The 20,438-nt window shown below is 41.6% G+C and overlaps 1 protein-coding gene across 1 annotated transcript in view; it reads right to left on the bottom strand.

Annotated features, from left to right (window-relative positions):
• LOC145417555 (uncharacterized) overlaps nt 1-20,438 on the bottom strand; it is a 70,299-nt gene that overhangs the window by 46,228 nt on the left and 3,633 nt on the right. Inside the window, exons 2-3 of the mRNA XM_080286263.1 lie at nt 7,400-7,532; nt 6,007-6,056 (exon numbers count right to left, since the gene is read on the bottom strand). Of these exons, the coding sequence (XP_080142389.1) occupies nt 6,007-6,056; nt 7,400-7,532 (183 nt within the window). The remainder of the gene's footprint in view (nt 1-6,006; nt 6,057-7,399; nt 7,533-20,438) is intronic.

The following is a 20,438-nucleotide window of genomic DNA, read 5'->3' on the forward strand; positions in this document are numbered from 1 at the left end:
CTCAATACGTGTTCCATACAAGAACCACTTAGCACAAAGGGAGAGCCTTCTCAATTACTTCTCACATCCCTGTAGCAAATTCTACAAGGCTACAATCCTTCTGCTTTGACGGTACTCCCACCAGCCCTAGATCTCATCACTTTTGTTTTATCCATGTTTACTCTCAAACCCTTGTACCCCATTCAATCTCTCCACTTCCTTAATCTTTCCTCGGCCTCCCTCTCGTTCTCCACAACCAATACCAAGTCATCAGCATACAATATATCTCCCATGGGAGTCCACTTCTGAAGTCATGTGTGAGAGCTTCCAGTACCAGGATGAACAATAAGGGGCTTAAGACTGATGCATTACAACATTCACAGAAAACTTTTTACTCAAATCTCCGTCCAGTCTCACCTGTGTGTAAGCGGTCTTATGCAAAGCTAACCACTCTAACCAGTCACTCCTCAATCCCTGGCTTTCTCATTGCCCACTTCATCACCTCCCTAGTTACTAAGCCCAAAGCCTTCTCATAATCAACAAAACCAAAGTACAGCTCCCTCTTTAATAAAACAATAGTACCTCACTATAACGGACTAAATGGGGGAAAGCCAGGTTCATTAAAGCCAACAGTCTATTACTGTATATCCAAGGGTCCTCCCAAGGATGGATTTCAGTACGTTTCAAAATAAATGAGTACCGGTTTAATAGTATATTTTAGCACTAAAAATGTAAATTATACCCATTTTACACAACCTTTGCCCATAATTTCATTCTTTTGAAGTTTACATCCTTGTCATAGCACTTTATGACTAGTACAGTATTACTGTTGTCTTTTATTACAATTCAGCACCATGATGAGGAAAAAGCAATTTCAGGCCAGGTTGGGGTAAAAAGGTTGGGAATGACACGTATTGTGACCCAATGCACCCAATTAACGGGACATTTCATTACAGCTGATGAAAGTTCAGTGGGTTTCATGGGATCTGTCAAATCCGATACCTGGTATACTGGGGTGTGTTAAAGCGAGGGTCTATTGTATATTCTTCCTGAAGTTGTCAGACAATGAATATTTCATCAGTTGTCCCTCTGCCTGGCATAAACCCAAAATGAATCTTATCAACATTTACTCTTTGCATTATCATGCCTTCCAGGACTCACTCCATTACCATCATTATCTTCAAACTTTGATGCCTCTTTCCAGGGCATCAACTTTCGCCATATACACATTTACAGTCACACTCTTCAGCCAGTCATCTGGAAAAAATACATATAATTGACTTTATCAAACCAATAACTAGACCCACTCGTACATCTCCTGAGGCCTTCAACATTTAAGCAGTCAACCAAACACTCCCGCCACCTTCCCCAGTTGCATCCTGCTTATTGTGTTGCCCACAGCAACAGCATAAATCAATGGCATGGTCCAAACAATGGATCTGCTGACTCCAAATCTTCTCTATTCCAGTCAAATTCCTCATTAGGCAACAGGTTACAATGCTCTCTCCAAGCATCTTTAATATCCACACTGTCCACCACTACCTTTCCTTAGTCACTCTTCACACACTGCTTACCTATACTATACCAGTTTTCATTCCACATTTTTTGCTACCTTAGCACACTCTTCCCTTTGGCACTATTAAGGTTAACCAATAATTCTGAGACTCAGATTCTGCCCTGTATACCTCCTGTCTGGCCCTATGCTTGTCAGCCAAGTATTTCTCTCTGTTACTACCCATTTTCCATTCCTGGAAGTCTTTATATCTTCCTAAATGTGGCTTCTACACCCTCGTCCTACCACCATGTTACATTATGTCTTGGTGGGTCTCTTGTCCATCCACACACTGAATCAGTAACTCTCTAAGATACTAGGACTGTTCAGAAAGTATCTGACCTTAGGCTCTAAAAAAATAAAGAGATAACCTGTTGAGCTAGGGCACTAATCCCCCTCAAAGTAGGCCCCTTCAGACTTGACACACATAGCCCAGCGTCCTTTCCACTGCCTGAAACATTTTTCAAGTTGGTATTCGGTATATCATGCAGGTGCTTTGTATTCATCGTGACCTCTTCCCTCGTTCCAAATCAGAAATCCTTCAGCAGAGTTTTGAGCTTGGGGAATAACCAAAATTTGCACAGAACCATGTCTGGTGAGCAGGGAGCCTGCTGGACCTGTGGGCTGTTGAGCTTGGTCAACTGAATCAATTTAGAAGAATGGGCAGGGGCACTGTCATGGTGCAGCTTCCAACTTGTCGCTTTCCAAAGGTCTGGTCTCTTCTGTCAAACTGCATCATGAAGACGACAAATAACATCGAGGTAGTAATGTCTGCTGACAATCTGACCTGGCGTGTATTCGTGAAAAAAAAAAAAAAAAAAAAAAAAAAAAAAAAAAAAAAGTCAACATGCAAGTACATGTCACCTTGCTGCAGACCTGTCATGCTTTTTTTTGGCCAAGGCGACCCTGAATGCTTCCACTGAGATGACTGTGCTTTGGTTTCTTGGCTGTACCCTTGCACCACAGTCTCATCTCCAGTGATAATGGTCTTCAGACAGTCTGGATCGTGATTGTCATTTTGCACACTCCAACATGTCTTGTCTTGCACAATGTTTATCCAAGAGAAAAGATCACGATGAATGCGATGAAACACCAGCAGGAAATACTGAAAACTTTGAAATGTGATTCGGCCAATGGAAAGAACACTGGGCTACGTGTGTCAAGTCAGAAGAGGACTACTTTGAGGAGGTTTAGTGTCCTAGCTCAACAGGTTAGCTACTTATTTTTTCCAGAGCCTTAGATTGGATATTTCTGAACAGACCTCAATTTGTTCTTGAGAGCTCTGTACTGCTTATTTACACTTCTGTCTACAGCTCCCTGTTCAGTGACCACTTGACACATCTCACAGTAGAAAGTATCACTTACTACCTGGTTTTTTCACTTCCATATTTTCCTCCTGGCTACATAGATCCTTTCCTTCATTAACTGCTCCTTTAGCACCATGTCACATATCGGTAATTTGTGTTGCTGCACAAACTTTTCGCTCCTTATAACTTTAACATCCTTCACTAACCTTCTGCCAGCCCCCTTGACCAAAAAATAGTCAATCTGGCAACTATTACTCCCACACTCATATGTACTCAGTTTACCCTCTCTCTTCTTAAAAAGCATGTTACACACAATCATATTCACTGTCTCCCCAAACTCCAGTATCCTTTCCATTTTTGCATTCCTTATACCATATGCACATCCCTCATGCACTCCTTCATATCCTTCAGCTGCTGTGCCTACATGGCCAATAAATACCCACCCAAAATTACACTCTCAACATCCCTCATACCATCAACCACAAGTATCCAATAAGCCAGATATGTCTATTTCCTCACCATCCAAGCCAACCTTAGGAGCACATGCCGATATAGTGTAACCAGGAGTTATCCACATAAAATTTCCAGTGCTATAATCCTTTCATTTTCTCTCATCACATTCATAACACATTCCACCCATTTCTTTTCAACAAGCATATCTGAACTACCATATCTGTCCACATTTCCCTTCCAAAATAACTTACAGCTACAATCCTTCCCAACAATTATCCTTGCTGATTCTCCTCTAAACCTTACTTCCTGTAAGTAGCATACATTTACCCACCTCTTGCTCAAGGTCTCCACAACTTCCCCCTCCCTTCTAATGAGACCACCTCACCTCTACCTTTCAGGCTACCCACATTCCACTCTGAACCCGTTGGGCAATTTGGTTTCTTCAGGCTTGCTTTTTAAGCATGGCTTCGATTTAGTCACAGTTGGAAAAGTAAAGGAGGAGACAGACCACAGGTTCCATGCTCCTGCAATGCCTTATGTTCAGGTAGTGGATCAGGGACCCATAGCTCACCAGCCATGGTCTTGGGGCACATTGCCAGGATGCATGTTTTTTTCTTCACGTACACTTAGTCATCCAATCATACTGAAAACCTTGCAGTGAGTTCAGAAAGAAATGATTCAGCAACATTGCACCTTCTATCAGAAACAGATGGAACAATTCAGCTAATCAAACCAAAAAATATCAGAAAAGCAGAGTTTTGACATTAAACCAACCTATAACTAATCAACTTTCACAGTGTGAAATACTGAAGCTTGTGACTTGGAAATCATGTCTGGCAAGCATGCTGCCCCGAACAAAAAGTGCAATGTTACTGAGGGACGCTGAAGGCAAGAGTAAGTTTTTTTTTTTTCTTTAAATAGGTTTCATGGTCGACAGCACCCTCCTTAACCCCACCGAATCCATGGTATAACGACCACACTTTATGATAAATTGTTATGCAATAAGTTTTTAACTGCTGCAACCCTACAGTATAGTGAGACCTGACTGTCCAGTACAGTATACGGTGACTGAGCAAGATCTGGGCTGCACTGCACTAAGTACACCAGGAGATCCAAAAAGTCATGCCCAACAGGCAGGAACTTGAAATAAACCTCAATCTCAAGAAATAATGATATACTGTACAGATACCACACCTGGAGTTTACAGTATGTGCCAGTACTATAAACATTCACCGTATGATCACTGCAGTAGTTATATCTCATTGTATTGGCACTGCATTACTTGTACCACATAGGCTACTTGCAGTGAAATACATTTTCAAAACCATTTTATAACACTATTTTCCAATATGTTTTCCAGGGTTGGTACCGGTACAGTATGTGTCCAGTGTGGTAGGTGGAGGCGACCATCATCCACTCACTTGATGTGGTGCTGCCTACTTCTTCCTTAGCCTTTATCATTCTTTTCCTGTGCCTGCCCTCCTCTCTTCCTATTTCTCCCATCTTTCCTGTCACTTCTTTTTCTTTCCAAGTGACTTTACATTGAGTGACAAGCCAAATGGTTTCCTGTAGGCCAAGAAACCATTTACAACGCTGGGTGGTAACCATATAACCAAACCATAAGTGCTCCCTACGTGTCAGCAAGTGGGTTGGTGGAGGGTTAGTGCCCCTCCCCATAAAACAAATACAGTAACTCAAAGTCAAATGGACACCCCTTACGGGATTGTGGCATCTGGCAACAGCTAGATAGATAGATAGACAGTACATGCAATGTTGAAGTGTCATTATAATGTGAAAATCGGAGTGTTGTACGCTCCAGGTGGCAGTCATGGGAGTGAAAACACATGATTTTTGTACACCTTCTAAAATCACTGCCAGTCTAGTGAAAGTTCATGTAGTCTGCAACGCCACTTCATGGAAGACCTGAAGGTAGGCCTATGTGCTTTCCGACAGTACCTAATTTTTTACTATAGCATTTGTCATGTTTTTACAAAGGTTTAAAAGTTTGTTTACATTTGGGTGATCAAGACCATCCCCAGTGTCTGTCACAACATGACGACACCTGTTTTAGGGGGTTAACTACAAAATTAAATAAGGAATGCAATCCTTATCGTACATCTTAATACATGATTAGCCCATTCATTTTGATCCTTTGTCAATTTTAGCTTACTCAACTTCCATACCTACCTTTTCACACACTCAGTTACTACACCAATCAGTTATAACTAATCAAATTCATCAAGTAGTGAAGTGACAATGGTAACCAAAATTTAAAAGTCTGTTTGATGTACCGTAATTTTATTTTCAAAAGTACACATTACTGTTCATAAAGTACCATACTATAAATATGTTGGCATAATACAGTGCAGTATATCTGCACTCCGTTATGTAATTAAATATTAAATTTAACATCAGTATTTGTGGTGCTGAGAGTCATAAAGCAATGTTCAAGTTCTGCAGCAGGGTAGTTTAGAAGTTCCATCAATCATTTACAGAAATCTATACATAATGTACACTTCTTCAATGATGTTTTGACAAAATCTCTACAATATTCAACAACATTCATTTTTTTAAGGGTTCCCTGAAGTGGTAGAGGAACTGAGAATGATGTTAAATGTCAATGCCCTAACTATCCAGTACCCTGCATATTAAACTGTGGGAATGTTAAGATTTTCCCAGACACATGAGTGGCCCAACATACATGACTTCACTCACCTGATTTCCTCCACACTCTGAAGTCTGTGAAGCATTCAGCCCACCAACACCTGAAAAAGATACAATAACAAAAGATAATTGTTTCTCAAGGTGCTCAGTACTGGTCAAATTTCCTTAGTAATTATCTGATGCAATATTTTGTACTCAACACTATCACAAAATCTGTGCAACAACTACTTAGCCCATTCACTGCCAATGACATCCACTGACAACTACATAGGCCACCGTGTTTGTGTCCATTAGCCAGTTATGTAAAAAATCATGGGCAAAAGGATGCAGGCACTTAATGCACAAGCTATTTACAGGGTATGCATGCGGCTTTCCTTCCTGGACCACACTTCGTCAATGTAGAAATGTCTTCCCTCTATTTAGCATTTTCAGTGCTTTTTTTTTTTTTTTTTTTTTTTTTTTTTTTTTGTCATAGCAAACTGTTACACCACCAAGATAAAAACAAATACTGTATATTGAGTTTTTACTGTCCGCTTTCTCCTTTTGGGGACATCTCTAAGAAGATACTATTTGGCCACTTACATCACCACACATGCTTGTGGTACCTGGTGACGAATGTGGCTAAACAGTGCCATCTGTGGGTGTCTCCAAAAGAAGAAAACACTCCAATTTTAGGAGTACAGGCAGTGGCTGAATCGGTAGAGAGGCGGCCTGCAGTCCTGATGGACCCAGGTTCGAATCCTGGCTGGGGCAGGGAACAGTTTAAGGATTTGAATTTCATAAAAGCAGACTTTCCTGATCTACCACATGACCCGCCAACATGTCATAAAAGTACCCCCGCTAATACCAGTACACCAATTCTGTATGAGACAACCCTAGCATGTGTTCAATATGGACGGTGGGTGTTAGCGCCGATGTGGTGACATGTAGAGAGGTGTATGGTATGTGGGAGGACTACTGGGCCTTGAGAGCAGGCTGTGAAGCCTATGCCCAGAGTCGGGGGGGGGGGAGTACCTTACATTTTTCTTCCAAAACCATCACCTACCTTTTTCTCTTCATAAACTTCTTTATGCATTGCCTACTCTCAATATATTTCACACTTCTTTCATCAGAACTTCTTTCTTGCATCCCATCCAACTAGATTTTTTCCTTTTTCTTCCACCACTCTTCCAATATCTAAATACTACTGGCCTGTTTAAGATTAAAGTGCGAAATTTAACTGGTATTGTAGGAAAGCATAACTACATCTCGGTGTGCCTTAAAGCAATATAAAGTGCAGTACAACAAAAAGATACCAGTTATAACTCCTCACGACATATCCTGAGAGCTTTGTAATAAAAAAAATAATAATAAAATAAAAAAATTACAAGTAAAGGATGTTAATTCAACATACATTGTGTAAGTATTTACTGTTGTACCATCAACTGCTACAGCTCACCCATACTGGCCACCTCACCTTGTGGATGGTGATGGTAGTGGTGGAGACGTGGGGAAGAAGCAGGGAGAAGGCCACATGGTCCGTCCAACAATGCATCTCCCTCTGGTTCAGTTCCCACACTCAGGCCACTGTCACATCCCTGTAAAGTACATGCAAGTTCACAATACTGGAGACTAGAAAACTATGGACATCAGAGAAGCTACATGGTCAATCAGAAATGCTATCTTTAGAAATCACAACACTGCTACATATTTACAAAAAAGCAGCTCTGTTAATAACTGATAAGAAGTTAAACACAAAAATGAGTACTGATATTCTGAGAGAAGCTTGTGGATTTACATGGAGAAGCAGACAGACAAATAAGGAAGTGAAGGAGCATTGTGATGTTGATGCAGATGTGACTGAAAGCATTAAGAGAAATAGGCGGAGGTGGTTTGGCCATGTGGAGATGGAGAATGAAAGACTGATTGGAAGAGTGTATGTGAGTTTATGGGAGGGGGAGCCCTAGGATGAGATGGAGGGATGGAGTTGAGATATCATATAGCTATGAGAGGGGGATCTGAGTTGGAAGGAAGGCAGCAAAATGGCTGAGGACCGGGCAACTGGGAGGCAATCCGTTCATAACCACCCCTTGTTACAGAACTGATATAAATGGCCATAGACAGACAGACAACGGTATTTCAAATATAAAAATCCAATTACTCCAAACCTTCACTTTCAAAAGTATTAGTACAAGCAACATGTAATGGGGAAATATTTATATCACCTGTCCCAAAATAGTATGTGCACCTTTGAAGATATTCTTTCCAGTAGATATGTAAATGAAAAGAAAATTACCATAATTACTTTGTTAAATTAATGTTAACCATATTGAAGACTTTACTATACCATATTGAAGACTTTACTATACAGCAGTCCCTCAATCATCTCACATAATAGAGTCCAAGGCATGTCTGGGTAGTGGTAATGACCAGATAATGAATAATATCCCCCCTACTATACTCAAACTGTACCTATACCCAACCTCCAAATATTACCTAACCTATTTGTACAGTAGCTCTGCTGACTTTGGCAGTGTTTTCTGAGCCATTCAGACATATTTAGACGTCAAAACACACACACACACACACACACACACACACACACACACACACACACACACACACAAAAACTCCCTATAGACTACTGTATGTACAGTACCCCTCGTAATTTTGGCACTATTTTCAGATCAATCAGCCATATTTTGACATCAAAACAAACACAGGAATATCCAATATAATGCTAACACCAAGAAAACCATTAAAAAAAGAAAAAAAAAAATGCTGAAAACCAAAAACACCCAACTTATACACAACCATATGTACAGTGTCCCTCCTAATTTTGACAGTGTTTTCAGGTCAATCTGCCATATTAAGACATCAAAACACACATAGGAATATCCTAAGTAATGCTAAACACCAAGAAAATCATTAAAAAAAAAAAAAAAACATTGAAAACCAAAAACACCCTACCTATACACAACTACTGGTATATGTACTGTATCCCTCCTAATTTTGGCACTGTTTTCAGGTCTATCTATCTATCTATCTATTGCCAGACGTCTTAATCCCACACGGGGTGGCCACAAACAAATAGCCTCCACGTCACCCTGTCCCCCACCATTTCACTGCCCTGCTCCCAATTCACACCCCCCTCTCTCATATACCTCTCCACTCCATCCCTCCATCTCATACTTGGTCTTCCCCTCCCTCCCTCCCCCTCCACCTCACTCACATACATTCTCCTCATCAGTCTCTCACTCTCCATCCACTCCACATGGCCAAACCACCTCAATGTGTTTTTCCTAATGCTTCCAATCACATTCACATCCACACCACAACACTCCTTAACATCCTCATTTGGCAGTCTGTCTCTCCATGTGACTCCACACGCTCCTCTCAAATAACTCATTTCCACTGCTCTCACTCTTGATTTGTGTCCTTCCAACAAGGTCCAAGCTTCACTTCCATATGTTTGAGGTGGTATCACAATAATGTCATGTAATAATTTTTTCACGTCCATGCTCACTTCCCTGTTTCTTATCACTGCCTTCAAGGAACCAGCAACCTTTCTTCCTTGTTGTACCCTTTCAAGCACTTCATCCTCCAAACTTCCATCCTTACTCATCACACTACCCAAGTACTTAAACGTACTCACATTTTCCATTTCCTCATCATCCAACCTCACTGTACATTCACTGACTTCACCTCTCTTGAAGACCATAACTTTACTTTTCCCTACATTCACCTTTAGATTTTGCTTCTTACACACTCTCCCAAATTCATTGTTTCTTACACACTCTCCCAAACTCATCCACCAAGCCCTGCAGTTTCCCTTCATCTTCACTGAACAACATCAGGTCAATCTGCCATATTTAGACATTAAAAAAAAATATAGGATTATCCTAACTAATGCAAAACACCAAGGAACAATGCATAAACAACAAACATTACAAAAAACCTCAGGAGAGTTGGAAAATCAGATATCTGACACCAGTGATAACTGCTCCAGGGCACAAAAAAATTCCACGGCCAAATATGCCACCAGAAATTGGCTAAATTGGTATAAATGGTATAACATCATCTTCACCAGTGTTCACACTATAAACTAAAAAAAACACAGAAAACTGATAAGTAAAAGTAGAGAAATACAGAGAGAATAACTAGTGTTCAGGAGTAAAACTTAACCTTCATATAACTTCCCACCATCCTTGTGCATAATTTTGCCAGCACCTTCCCAGAGTTATGCATATGTCTAGATGCAGAATTTCACGAGCTTTCTCATGGTCACTTTGGAATTTTTATACGACCAATAGTACCGTATTTGAATAAATCGCAAAAAAATTTAAAAGTTCATGAGTCAGTGCAATCAACATGGAGGAGTGAGGGAGTGAGGGGGAGAGAAGTGAGGCTGAAGGCAGGATTTTCGTCATTCCGTCACAAGGCGAACAGGCGCTTTTACCGTACATTTACCCATGGTTTGTGGTCTGTTAGACATGTGGTGGCCATTCAGAAACAAAACTCCCACTGACTGGGTGACTTTGGACATTCGGTGGAGAGGCATATGGCCACTGTCACTGAACATGTACAACATGTACTCGTGGCTTGTGGTCTGTGGTTGATGCGTAGTGGCAATTGGGAAAGAGTTAGCCCAGTGGTCACGTGACATTGGACGTTTGGGGAGGGTGCATACAGACATTTTGACACCTCTTGTGGGTTACAGTTGCATTACTCAGGTGCTGGAGGTTCGTTGGGAGTGATTGGACAAGTGCACAACGCTGACCATTCAGTACATGGGCGGATGGATATTTTAGCACTGGTTATGGGTTATGGTCAATTTCCTGCTCTCGGCTCGAGCCCAGCGGCCACGATACCAAATGTATGAACATGTCGGCTGGCAGGCCAAAGTTCTCAGGGACTTTTACGCCCAGATAAGAGCCAGTAAATTCGGATAAAGGTTTAATAGTGCCAAGGTCCAGTATCCAGACAATGAACAGGAGTGGATACTGCACGTTCAGATAAATGTGGGATTACTGTATAATTTTCTCAATACAGTTGGTACCCACTGACTCAGTTCCTGAAATTGTTATATTCTGAACACCATTTGAACGGAAACATTTTGGATCTGAGACTTTTGTACTGTACTGCATATTGCACATTATTACATTAACCCCTTCAGACCACAATTGTTTCAGGCAGGGTACCTCCCACAACCACAATTCGAGGGTGTTTTGGTGACTTTCACCAAGGGCAAATTGACTGTGTTCTGGCTAAAGAGGAAGAATTTACACACCTGACAACGCAATCCATACCCCCGTAGGCCTAATAGTTACCGTACAATCGCACGTTGGTTAAAAAAAAAAAGTTTATGATAGTTACCCCTCGAAAACAATCAAAAACATGAAAATTTTGATAACTACCAATTTTTCTTATTGAGTCAGGTCAAAGTGTTTTGTCACACCAACCATGAAAACAGGTGTAAGTAGGTGTGGGGAGATTACTAAACTGTGGGGAGATAAAGTAGGCTGTGGAGAGTAGGCCTATAGGTATGGGGGTTGGAAATAACCAGCTTTACGCATGAAAAGAAAGCACTTCATTGTGTTCTGTAACATCTACCATGAAAACAGGTGTGTATGTAAGTGTGGGGAGATAACTAGTGTGGGAAGTAGGCCTGCAAAGGCCTTGGTGGTACTTGGGAAGAAAAATTTTGGTAACAACCAAATTCTCTTGTGGAAACCCTCCATTTCAATGGGATTTGTCATACCAGCCATAAAAACAGGTGTGTATGCAGGTGTGGGGAGATAAAATAGGTGTGGGGAGTAGCGCTACAAGGCCTCATAGTCATTCCAAAACTAACACAGATGCATATAAATGTTTATAACCAACAAGGAGATCAAAATAAAGTTGAATAATGCTGTAAATGCATGCATAAGAAAGGGGGGGGGGAGTAATAATTTGTTTCCGATTTCTCTTTTCACTGTCCCAACTTCTCGTTACACATTTATCACACCATTACAATTATCACATTATCATTACACTTCATCACACTTATCATTACAGTTTCGGCAACAACCAAATTCTCTTGTGGAAACTCTCAATTTCATTGGAATTTATCACACCAGCCATGAAAACAGGTGTGTTTGTATGTATGGGGAGATGAAACAGGTGCAGGGAGTAGCCCTACAAGGCCTCGTAGTCTTTCAAAAACTAACAAAGACGGAAACAACTCAGAGGTGCTAATCTGGGCAGGTAGAGAGAATGAAAAAAAAAATAATAATAATAATAAGATTAGGAGAAATACATGACAGTATTGTGATACCAACTCTAACGTACGGAAGTGAAGCTTGGACGTTGTTGGAAGGACACAAATCAAGAGTGAGAGCAGTGGAAATGAGTTATTTAAGAGGAGCCTGTGGAGTCACATGGAGAGACAGGCTGACGAATGAGGATATAAAGGAGCGTTGTGGTGTTGATGTGGATGTGATAGGAAGCGTTATGAGGAACATACTGAGGTGGTTTGGCCATGTGGAGAGGATGGAGGGTGAAAGACTGACGAAGAGAGTGTATGTAAGTGAGGTGGAGGGGGAAAGAGGGAGGGGGAGGCCGAGGATGAGATGGAGGGATGGGGTGGAGAGGTATATGAGAGAGGGGGGTGTGAGTTGGGAGCAGGGGAGTGAAATGGCGGGGGACAGGGCGACTTGGAGGCGATTTGTTTGTGGCCACCCCAAACGGGACTGAGGCATCTGGCAATAGATAGATAGATAGATAGGTTTGGACATGTGGAGAGAATGGAGAATGAAAGACTGACTAAGAGGGTGTATGTAGGTGAGGTGGAGGGAGGGAGAGGGAGGGGTAGACCGAGGATGAGGTGGAGGGATGGAGGAAAAAAATTGAGAGGTATATGAGGGAGGGGGGGGTGAGTTGGGGGGAGGGTAATCAAATGGTGGGTGACAGAGTGACTTGGAGGCGTTTTGTCTGCGGCCACCCTTTGCGGGATTAGGGCGTCGGGCTATAGATAGATAGATAGATAGATGCGTCGTATGTAGTACAACATACAGTACAGCATTCTCCAACTACATATGTACAGAAACTGGTAGGTACGAAGTGAGAAATGAAGAGTGAGGTGTAAAAATTTGGGAAGAAGTAGAAACAATACGAAACAGGTACGTATATCAGGCCTGACACTTGGGGGCCTGTTGGAGGTTGGAAGGGTAGTGAAGGACAAGGAGGGAGAAATGGGGTTGGGTTATGGGGGGGGGGGACATGAGGCTAGCAGGGAGGGAGGAGGGGCAAGAGAGGGTGGGAAGGGAAGCAGGTTTTTGTGGGAGAGATGCAGTTGCGTGAAGGGGTGGGAGAGTGATGGGGGCCAAGGAGGGCGTGAGGGAGTGGAGTAGAGGGTGGCATGGAGGCAGCCAAGAGGGGGGTGCCCCCCCACTGCCCGGGCTGGTCCGATCCCCCCTCACGCCACATCAGGGGTGAGTTCTCATTGGCATGAAGCCATATACGTCATAATCGGGGTGGAGCAAGCGCTCCGCAGTTTTTTACAGGCCAAGATCAATTGACACGATTAGGCATTTTGACATAAAACTCAAATGGCATCAACTGATGCGATTAGGCCTTAAGGGGCTAAGTAGATTAGGCTGAATGATATTCTAAGTGTGTGTGTGTGTGTGTGTGTGTGTGTGTGTATACATACATATACTGTATATACACTAAGCTCGCCCTGAACATGTTCTCGCCGAATGCACTCGCAATTATACGCGGTTAGAGCTGGGATACGTATCAGACAATGTAGATTAAAGAACCATTACGAAAAATAGAAATTTATGCGAGAGGCGGCCTTTGAAAGGCCACATCCTCAAACATCAGCGCAGCACCATGTACGGTTTGTTTTGATCACGTGATCGTGTCCTGCTTTTCCACAGTACAGTACTGTATTTGTAAGTTAAATATTTACATTACTGTTCTGATAAGTTTATATAAAAGTTAAAGTACTTTTGAATATCGTTGAAGCAAGAAATAAAGTCTTATAACCAGTTTACCTGATAGGCGTTGGATTATTGCCTTTTTTATTTGTTCGTTAAAGATTTCCTGCACTGATTTTCCACCGTACTGTACAGTATTTGTAAGTTTATGCACAAGTTAAAGTACGGTACTTTTAAATAACGTTAAAGCAAGAAATAAAGTCTAATAACCAGTTTACCTGATAGGCGTCAGAATATTGCCTTTTTTATTTGTTCGTTAAAGATTTGCTGCACTGATTTTCCTCGGTACGGTACTGTATTTGTAAGTTAAATATTTACTGTTCTGGTATGTAAGTTAAAGCACTTAAAGTTAAAGCATTAAATAAAGCCTTGTAACCAGTTAACCTGATTTATATGATTACCCATGATCACAGGTTTCGAGACAATTCTCTGTCGTCAATTCGCCGTCAGACAATTCCCCGTCAAAACATGGACGATTCCCTGTCAGGACAATTCGCACTCTGAACAATTCCCCGTCATTCTATAAATACACTTATTTCGCCTTGGAACTACTGGTACATTTTAACATCACCCACAGCTGTCTTCATTAATAACAGTGAATTGTCTTGTTATTGTTGTGATGGTGAACTGACTTGATGAATTGTCCCGAAACCAATCAGCATCGGAATGTTGCCTTGTGTTTACGTATTTGTGTGTTGAAGTTTTGCTGTCCAGTACTGTATGTGTAAGTAATAACTTTAAAAAAACCTTCTAACCACTTAATGTGCTTCATATTGATTACCAATGGCAGATAACAGCAAAACACCACATTTAGGGGGTCTGGAGAGCCAAATAAGTAGTTAAAACTTAAGCGGTTTTGCACCGAACAAGCCCTGGTTGGAACCAAACCCTCACGTTAGGGGCGAGCTTGCTGTGTATATATATATATATATATATATATATATATATATATATATATATAATATACATATATATATATATAATATACATATATATATCCCTCCACTACCCGACGTAATAAAACCAAAGGCATGTCCGGAAAGTGATCCCGTCCAGAAAGTGGGCCCCTGTCTCCTGGACTGGTACTTAAGGACCCTAACCCAGCCTAGCCTAACTTTGAAAGCCACCTAAATAACTCCCTAACGGACATGCATAGCACCTATTTAAGACCCTATTCACACCAATAATGGACATAAAGCATGAAATGAATGAAAAGGAACCAGAGAATGAGAAATTAGAAGTGAGTATGGAAAATACAGTATTTAGCAGTGTACAGGGTACTTACAGCACGTCTGTGGCTTTATTTTTTTATTTTTTTATTTATTTTTTTTTAATGTATCCGACTCTGGGCATAGGCTTCACAGCCTGCTATCAAGGCCCAGCAGTCCTCCTACATACCATACACCTCTACATGTCACCACTTCGGCGCTAACACCCACCGTCCATATTGAATACATGCTAGGGCTGTCTCATACAGGACTGGTGTATTGGTATTAGCGGGGGTATTTTTACGACATGTCGGCGGGTCTTCTGGTAGATCAGTAAAGCCTGATTTAAAGAAATTCAAATCCTTAAACTGTTCCCTGCCCCAGCCGGGATTCGAACCTGGGTCCGTTAGGACTGCAGGCCACCTCTCTACCGATTGAGCCACCGCCTCCTCTAAGGCTCTGGCAGTGTTGAAAATGCTCTTGAAGCACGTACAGTAATCCAGTGTTGTGCTACACTTAATTCTTTGCACTGAGTTATAATTGTTTAACACCGCACATTCTGTTCTTAATTGTGCCATGCCAGTTTCAACTGCCACTTTGGACTCCACACTTAATCCTTTGCACTCTAAATTCTGATTTCTTAACACTACACAACACTGTAAATTCCCATGAGGTCTACTGGCGAAGTATTGCAGTTTATTCACAAAAACGAGTATGTGCGGCATTCACTGCGATGAAAATATACTCTTGATGGTGGTTAAGCAGTAACTGGGGAGGGAGGAGGAAGGAAGGGGTGAAGGGGCTGTGCATAAACAACAGCTGTTCGGTGCCGTGCACCAATTTCAAATTACGGGTGGGAAAAAATTCATTTTTTTTTCTTTTTGTGGCCATTTTTGGGTTCCGAAGGTCCAGGCCCACAATGTCCAGTAAGTGGGAAGCCCGGAAGGTTGGCATCCGGATATTATAGGGATAACTGTATATATACATACATACATACATATATATATATATATATATATATATATATATATATATAAACACACAGTTAACCCTCTATAATTCGGATTAATTGGGGGGAACCCTATGTTGAATTATCCAAAAATCTGAATTATTGGAGCTCATGCTTGCCCCTATCCCCAGATCACACCCACGCTCACTAAAACATGGTTTTTTCACAAAAACATTGAACAGTACAGTATATTATTACTTTACAATCAAAGAGTGCACAATATAATAAATAAAATAGTGTCAAACCTTGATAATGAAGTCTAGCAACACAGTAATAAAGTACAATACACTTAACTGTACCGAAGGTACGATACTGTACAGTTCCTAAAAATCACATTTATTACTACACTTATCACTACAGAAACTGTTCACATCCACTTATCACTGGCCTTGTCTCGCTTAATTTGAATTTCTATCCAAATTAAAATTATTTGTTTGGTGATCAAAAAAGATCTGAATTAACTGATTTTCGAATTATTCGGGTTCGAATTAGTGAGGGTTTACTGTATGTATGTGTGTGTGTGTGTGTGTATATATATATATATATATATACAGTTCTGCCCCACAGTATGTGCCTATATGCATGGCAGAGGATATCGTGTACTAGGAATTCGCATACTCTGAATACATAAACTTATGGGAAAAATTACATATGGGCAGCACCCCCCTTCATGGGCAACCCTTGAGACTCCTTTCAGATTTAAGTACAGTACTGCACTGTACAGGAAAACTAAGACATATTACCTAAGATAAAGTAAACCAACAAGATTATGGCTTTACTAAGTCAACATGGATATGGCTTAACTAAACTGATAAGAATATGGATGCTCACCTTAACCCAAGAGGACAACAAGAGAATTGTCTCCTGCACAACTCGGTTTTGGGACAATTCAGCATCAAGTCAATTCGTCATCATTAATGAAGATAGCTATGGGAGATGCTAGAATAATTCAAAGGTGACTACAGTGAGGAAGCAACAAGCTAATTAAATCACAGTGATGGAGAGTGGAGACTTGTCTATGAGCCATTTCCTGGGCAGGAAGAGGAGGATGATGCAATGCCTGAGGTGTCAGAAATAGACTTTGAAGGGTTTATGAATGAAGTGAGTGCATTAGCTAGTGAAAGTGTCGAAAGGCCACATTACATCAAGGGCTGGCAACCTCCGGTCTGCTGGCCAGATCCAGCCCACGAAGGTCTAGCGTCCAGCCCGCCAACCTGCTCAGCATGAGCATAGCAATCCAGCCTGCATAACCCCAGCCAAAACAAATTAAATTCTGACAAATAGCATCGGCAGATGCTATTTGGCAACTTGGCGCTCCCCTCACCCCACCTCAATGACATTCTTCTGTTATCTACTTTATCAAGCTGGACATTGAATCAATTTTCCCATGGCATGCAGCACCAACCGTCTCACTGATTTGCATGTTTTCCAACAATATTCTTGTATATAGACACTTTTGTGTTCTCATCTGTCACTCCGGCCCACGGGCTGCTCACCAAAGGTCTCATCTGGCCCTCCCTCTGAAATGGTTGCCCACCCCTGCTTTACATGTTAAAAGTACCCCGATATACAATACTCTGCTTAACGATGGGGTTTTACCTAACCAATTACACTGTTAAACCGGGCTATGCCTGTATGAGTAAGGATGGAAGTTTTGGGGATGAAGCGCTTGAAAGGGTACAGCGGGGAAGGAAGGTTGTTGGTTCACTGAAAACGGTGATGAGAAATAGGGAGGTGAGTATGGAAGTTAAGTCACTGCATGACAATATTGTGATCCTTACCCTGATGTATGGAAGTGAGGCGTGGACCTTGCCAAAGGGGAATAAGTCAAGAGTGAGAGCAGTGGAAATGAATTACTGGTACCTGAAAGGAGCATGTGGAGTGACATAAAGGGACAGGTTGATGAATGAAGAAGTGAAAGAACATTGTGGGTTGGATGTGGATGTGACTCAGAAAATCAGGAGAAATACACTGAGGTGGTTTGGACATGTGGAAAGAAAGGAGAATGAAAGACTGACTAAGAGGGTGTATGTAGGTGAGGTGGAGGGAGCGAGAGGTAGGGGGAGACCAAGGATGAGGTGGAGGGATGGAGTTGAGAGGTATATGAGGGAGGGGGAAGTGAGTTGGGGGGGGGGAAGTCAAATGGTGGGTGACAAAGTGACTTGGAGGTGTTTTATTTATGGCCACCCTTTGCAGGATTAGGGCATTGGGCTATAGACAGATAGATAGACATATAGACAGAGACATGAATTTCAAGCCATTTTGGGCATTAATTTAACCAAAAGCCACTTAATCTAACCTAGATCTGTATATACAGTATGGTATCATTTGACCCTGAGACCAATTTCCAATCTTATCCTTAGTCGTTAGCGGTGTCCATCTTAACTTGGATTTTAAATCCAAAACCATGTGACATAACCATTTCCAGCCCTCACACTGGGCTTAGTCAAAACCATAATGCACTATGAACACAAAAGCATACTGCTTATGACCATAAGGCACCACAAAGAAACAAAAACATATCACCTTTAAATATCCAATTTGAAAACATACCACCAGGACAGATATATACATATTCATCACCCCATGATATCTCACTTACCGTATGCACTTTTTAATTGCAGAAGAAATGCCACAGAAGAAAGCTGACTTGGAACTGTGCATTGTATTGATTCCCATTATAATTATTTAGAAATCTGGTGATATGGTTTGTAAACATTATCCAAAACATGTACCACAAAGACACCTGAGATGTGCTTGAGGTAAGAGGCTCCAAGGCCTGGAGGTGGAGAGTTAATGGTCTCCACCACCTACGATGAGCTCCTTGAGTACAGTCTCATCTTTGAATCTCTTAAAGCCATAAGAAACCTCAGACACTGCATCAGCACTGTCAGCAGAAATCAGTTCAGGTGCACAATAATGATGTTTATCAGCTGAAAAATGCACTAGAGCGACAAAAAAGTAGATTTTCATATCGCAGGGATAACGAAAACCGCTATAACCAAGGGATCAATGTACAGTTAAGCAAATCAATCCTACTCTAATAGTTATAAAATTAAAATACTGTATATCAGTTTGTCAATCTATAGCCATATGCCATAATCCCATGAGGTATGGCAATTTGACTCAAGTTAGCTACCCAGTACAGTAGTTGTTTAGTATGGAGGGGCACTAACCCTCTGCCAACCCACTATAGTCATGGCAATCGAGTCTGAAGGTGTCAGTACTGTGCCTAGCAACCTACCCGTCAACAATGCGTCCAATTTCGTGTATAGTACCGGTATGGTATGCGTGTGATTTGTGTATAATACCGATACTGTATTTATGTACAATATATATGTGTATAATATGATAAGAATATGGACATGCTGTTGACTGGTAGGTTGCCAGCATACCATAATGACATCTTCAGACTCGTGTGCCATGACTATGGTTGACACATGAGGAAACACATACAGGTATGCAATGGTCATATGGTTAACACCCAGCACTGAAAATGGTTTCCTGGCTTACAGGACACCATTAGGCTTATCACTCAATGTAATGCCACCTGAAAAAAAATGAAGAGTAATAAGAAGTGACAGGAAGACAGGATAAATAGACACGGAGGGGGGGGCAGACACAGAAAAAGAATAATAAAGGTGAATGTGAGTGCATTTAAGTACCTGGGTAGTGTGGTGAGTAAGGATGGAAGTTTAGAGGGTGATGTTCTTGTAAAGGTGCATCAGCGAAGCAAGGTTGCTGGTTCCTTGAAAGCAGTGATAAGAAACAGGGAAGTGAGAATGGAAGTGAAAAAGCTACCGTACTACATGACAGTATTGTGATACCAACTCTAATGTATGGAAGCGAAGCTTGGACCTTGTTGGAGGGACAGAGGTCAAGAGTGAGAGCAGTGGAAATGAGTTAGGCTATTTGAGAGGAGCATGTGGGGTCACATGGGGAGACAGACTGACAAATGAGGACGTGAAACAGTGTTGTGGTGTGGATGTGGATGTGATAGGAAGCGTTAAAACACACTCAGGTGGTTTGGACATGTGGAGAGGATGAAGAGCGAGAGACTGATAAGGAAAGTGTATGTGAGTGAGGTAGATGGGGGAGAGGGAGGGGGAGGCCAAGGATGAGATGGAGGGATGGAGTGGAGAGGTATATGAGAGAGGGAGGTGTGAGCTGGGAGCAGGGCAATGAAATTGCAAGGGACAAGGCAACATGGAGGCGATTTGTTTGTGGCCACCCCTTACGAGATTAAGGCGTCTGGCAATAGAGAGTGAGAGACAGAAGTAGGCAGCACTACATCAAGTGAGTGGA

This window comes from Coenobita brevimanus, chromosome 110, assembly GCF_032717465.1.
Source record: "Coenobita brevimanus isolate Jiangsu-jjx chromosome 110, ASM3271746v2, whole genome shotgun sequence".
Lineage (NCBI taxonomy): Eukaryota > Metazoa > Arthropoda > Malacostraca > Decapoda > Coenobitidae > Coenobita > Coenobita brevimanus.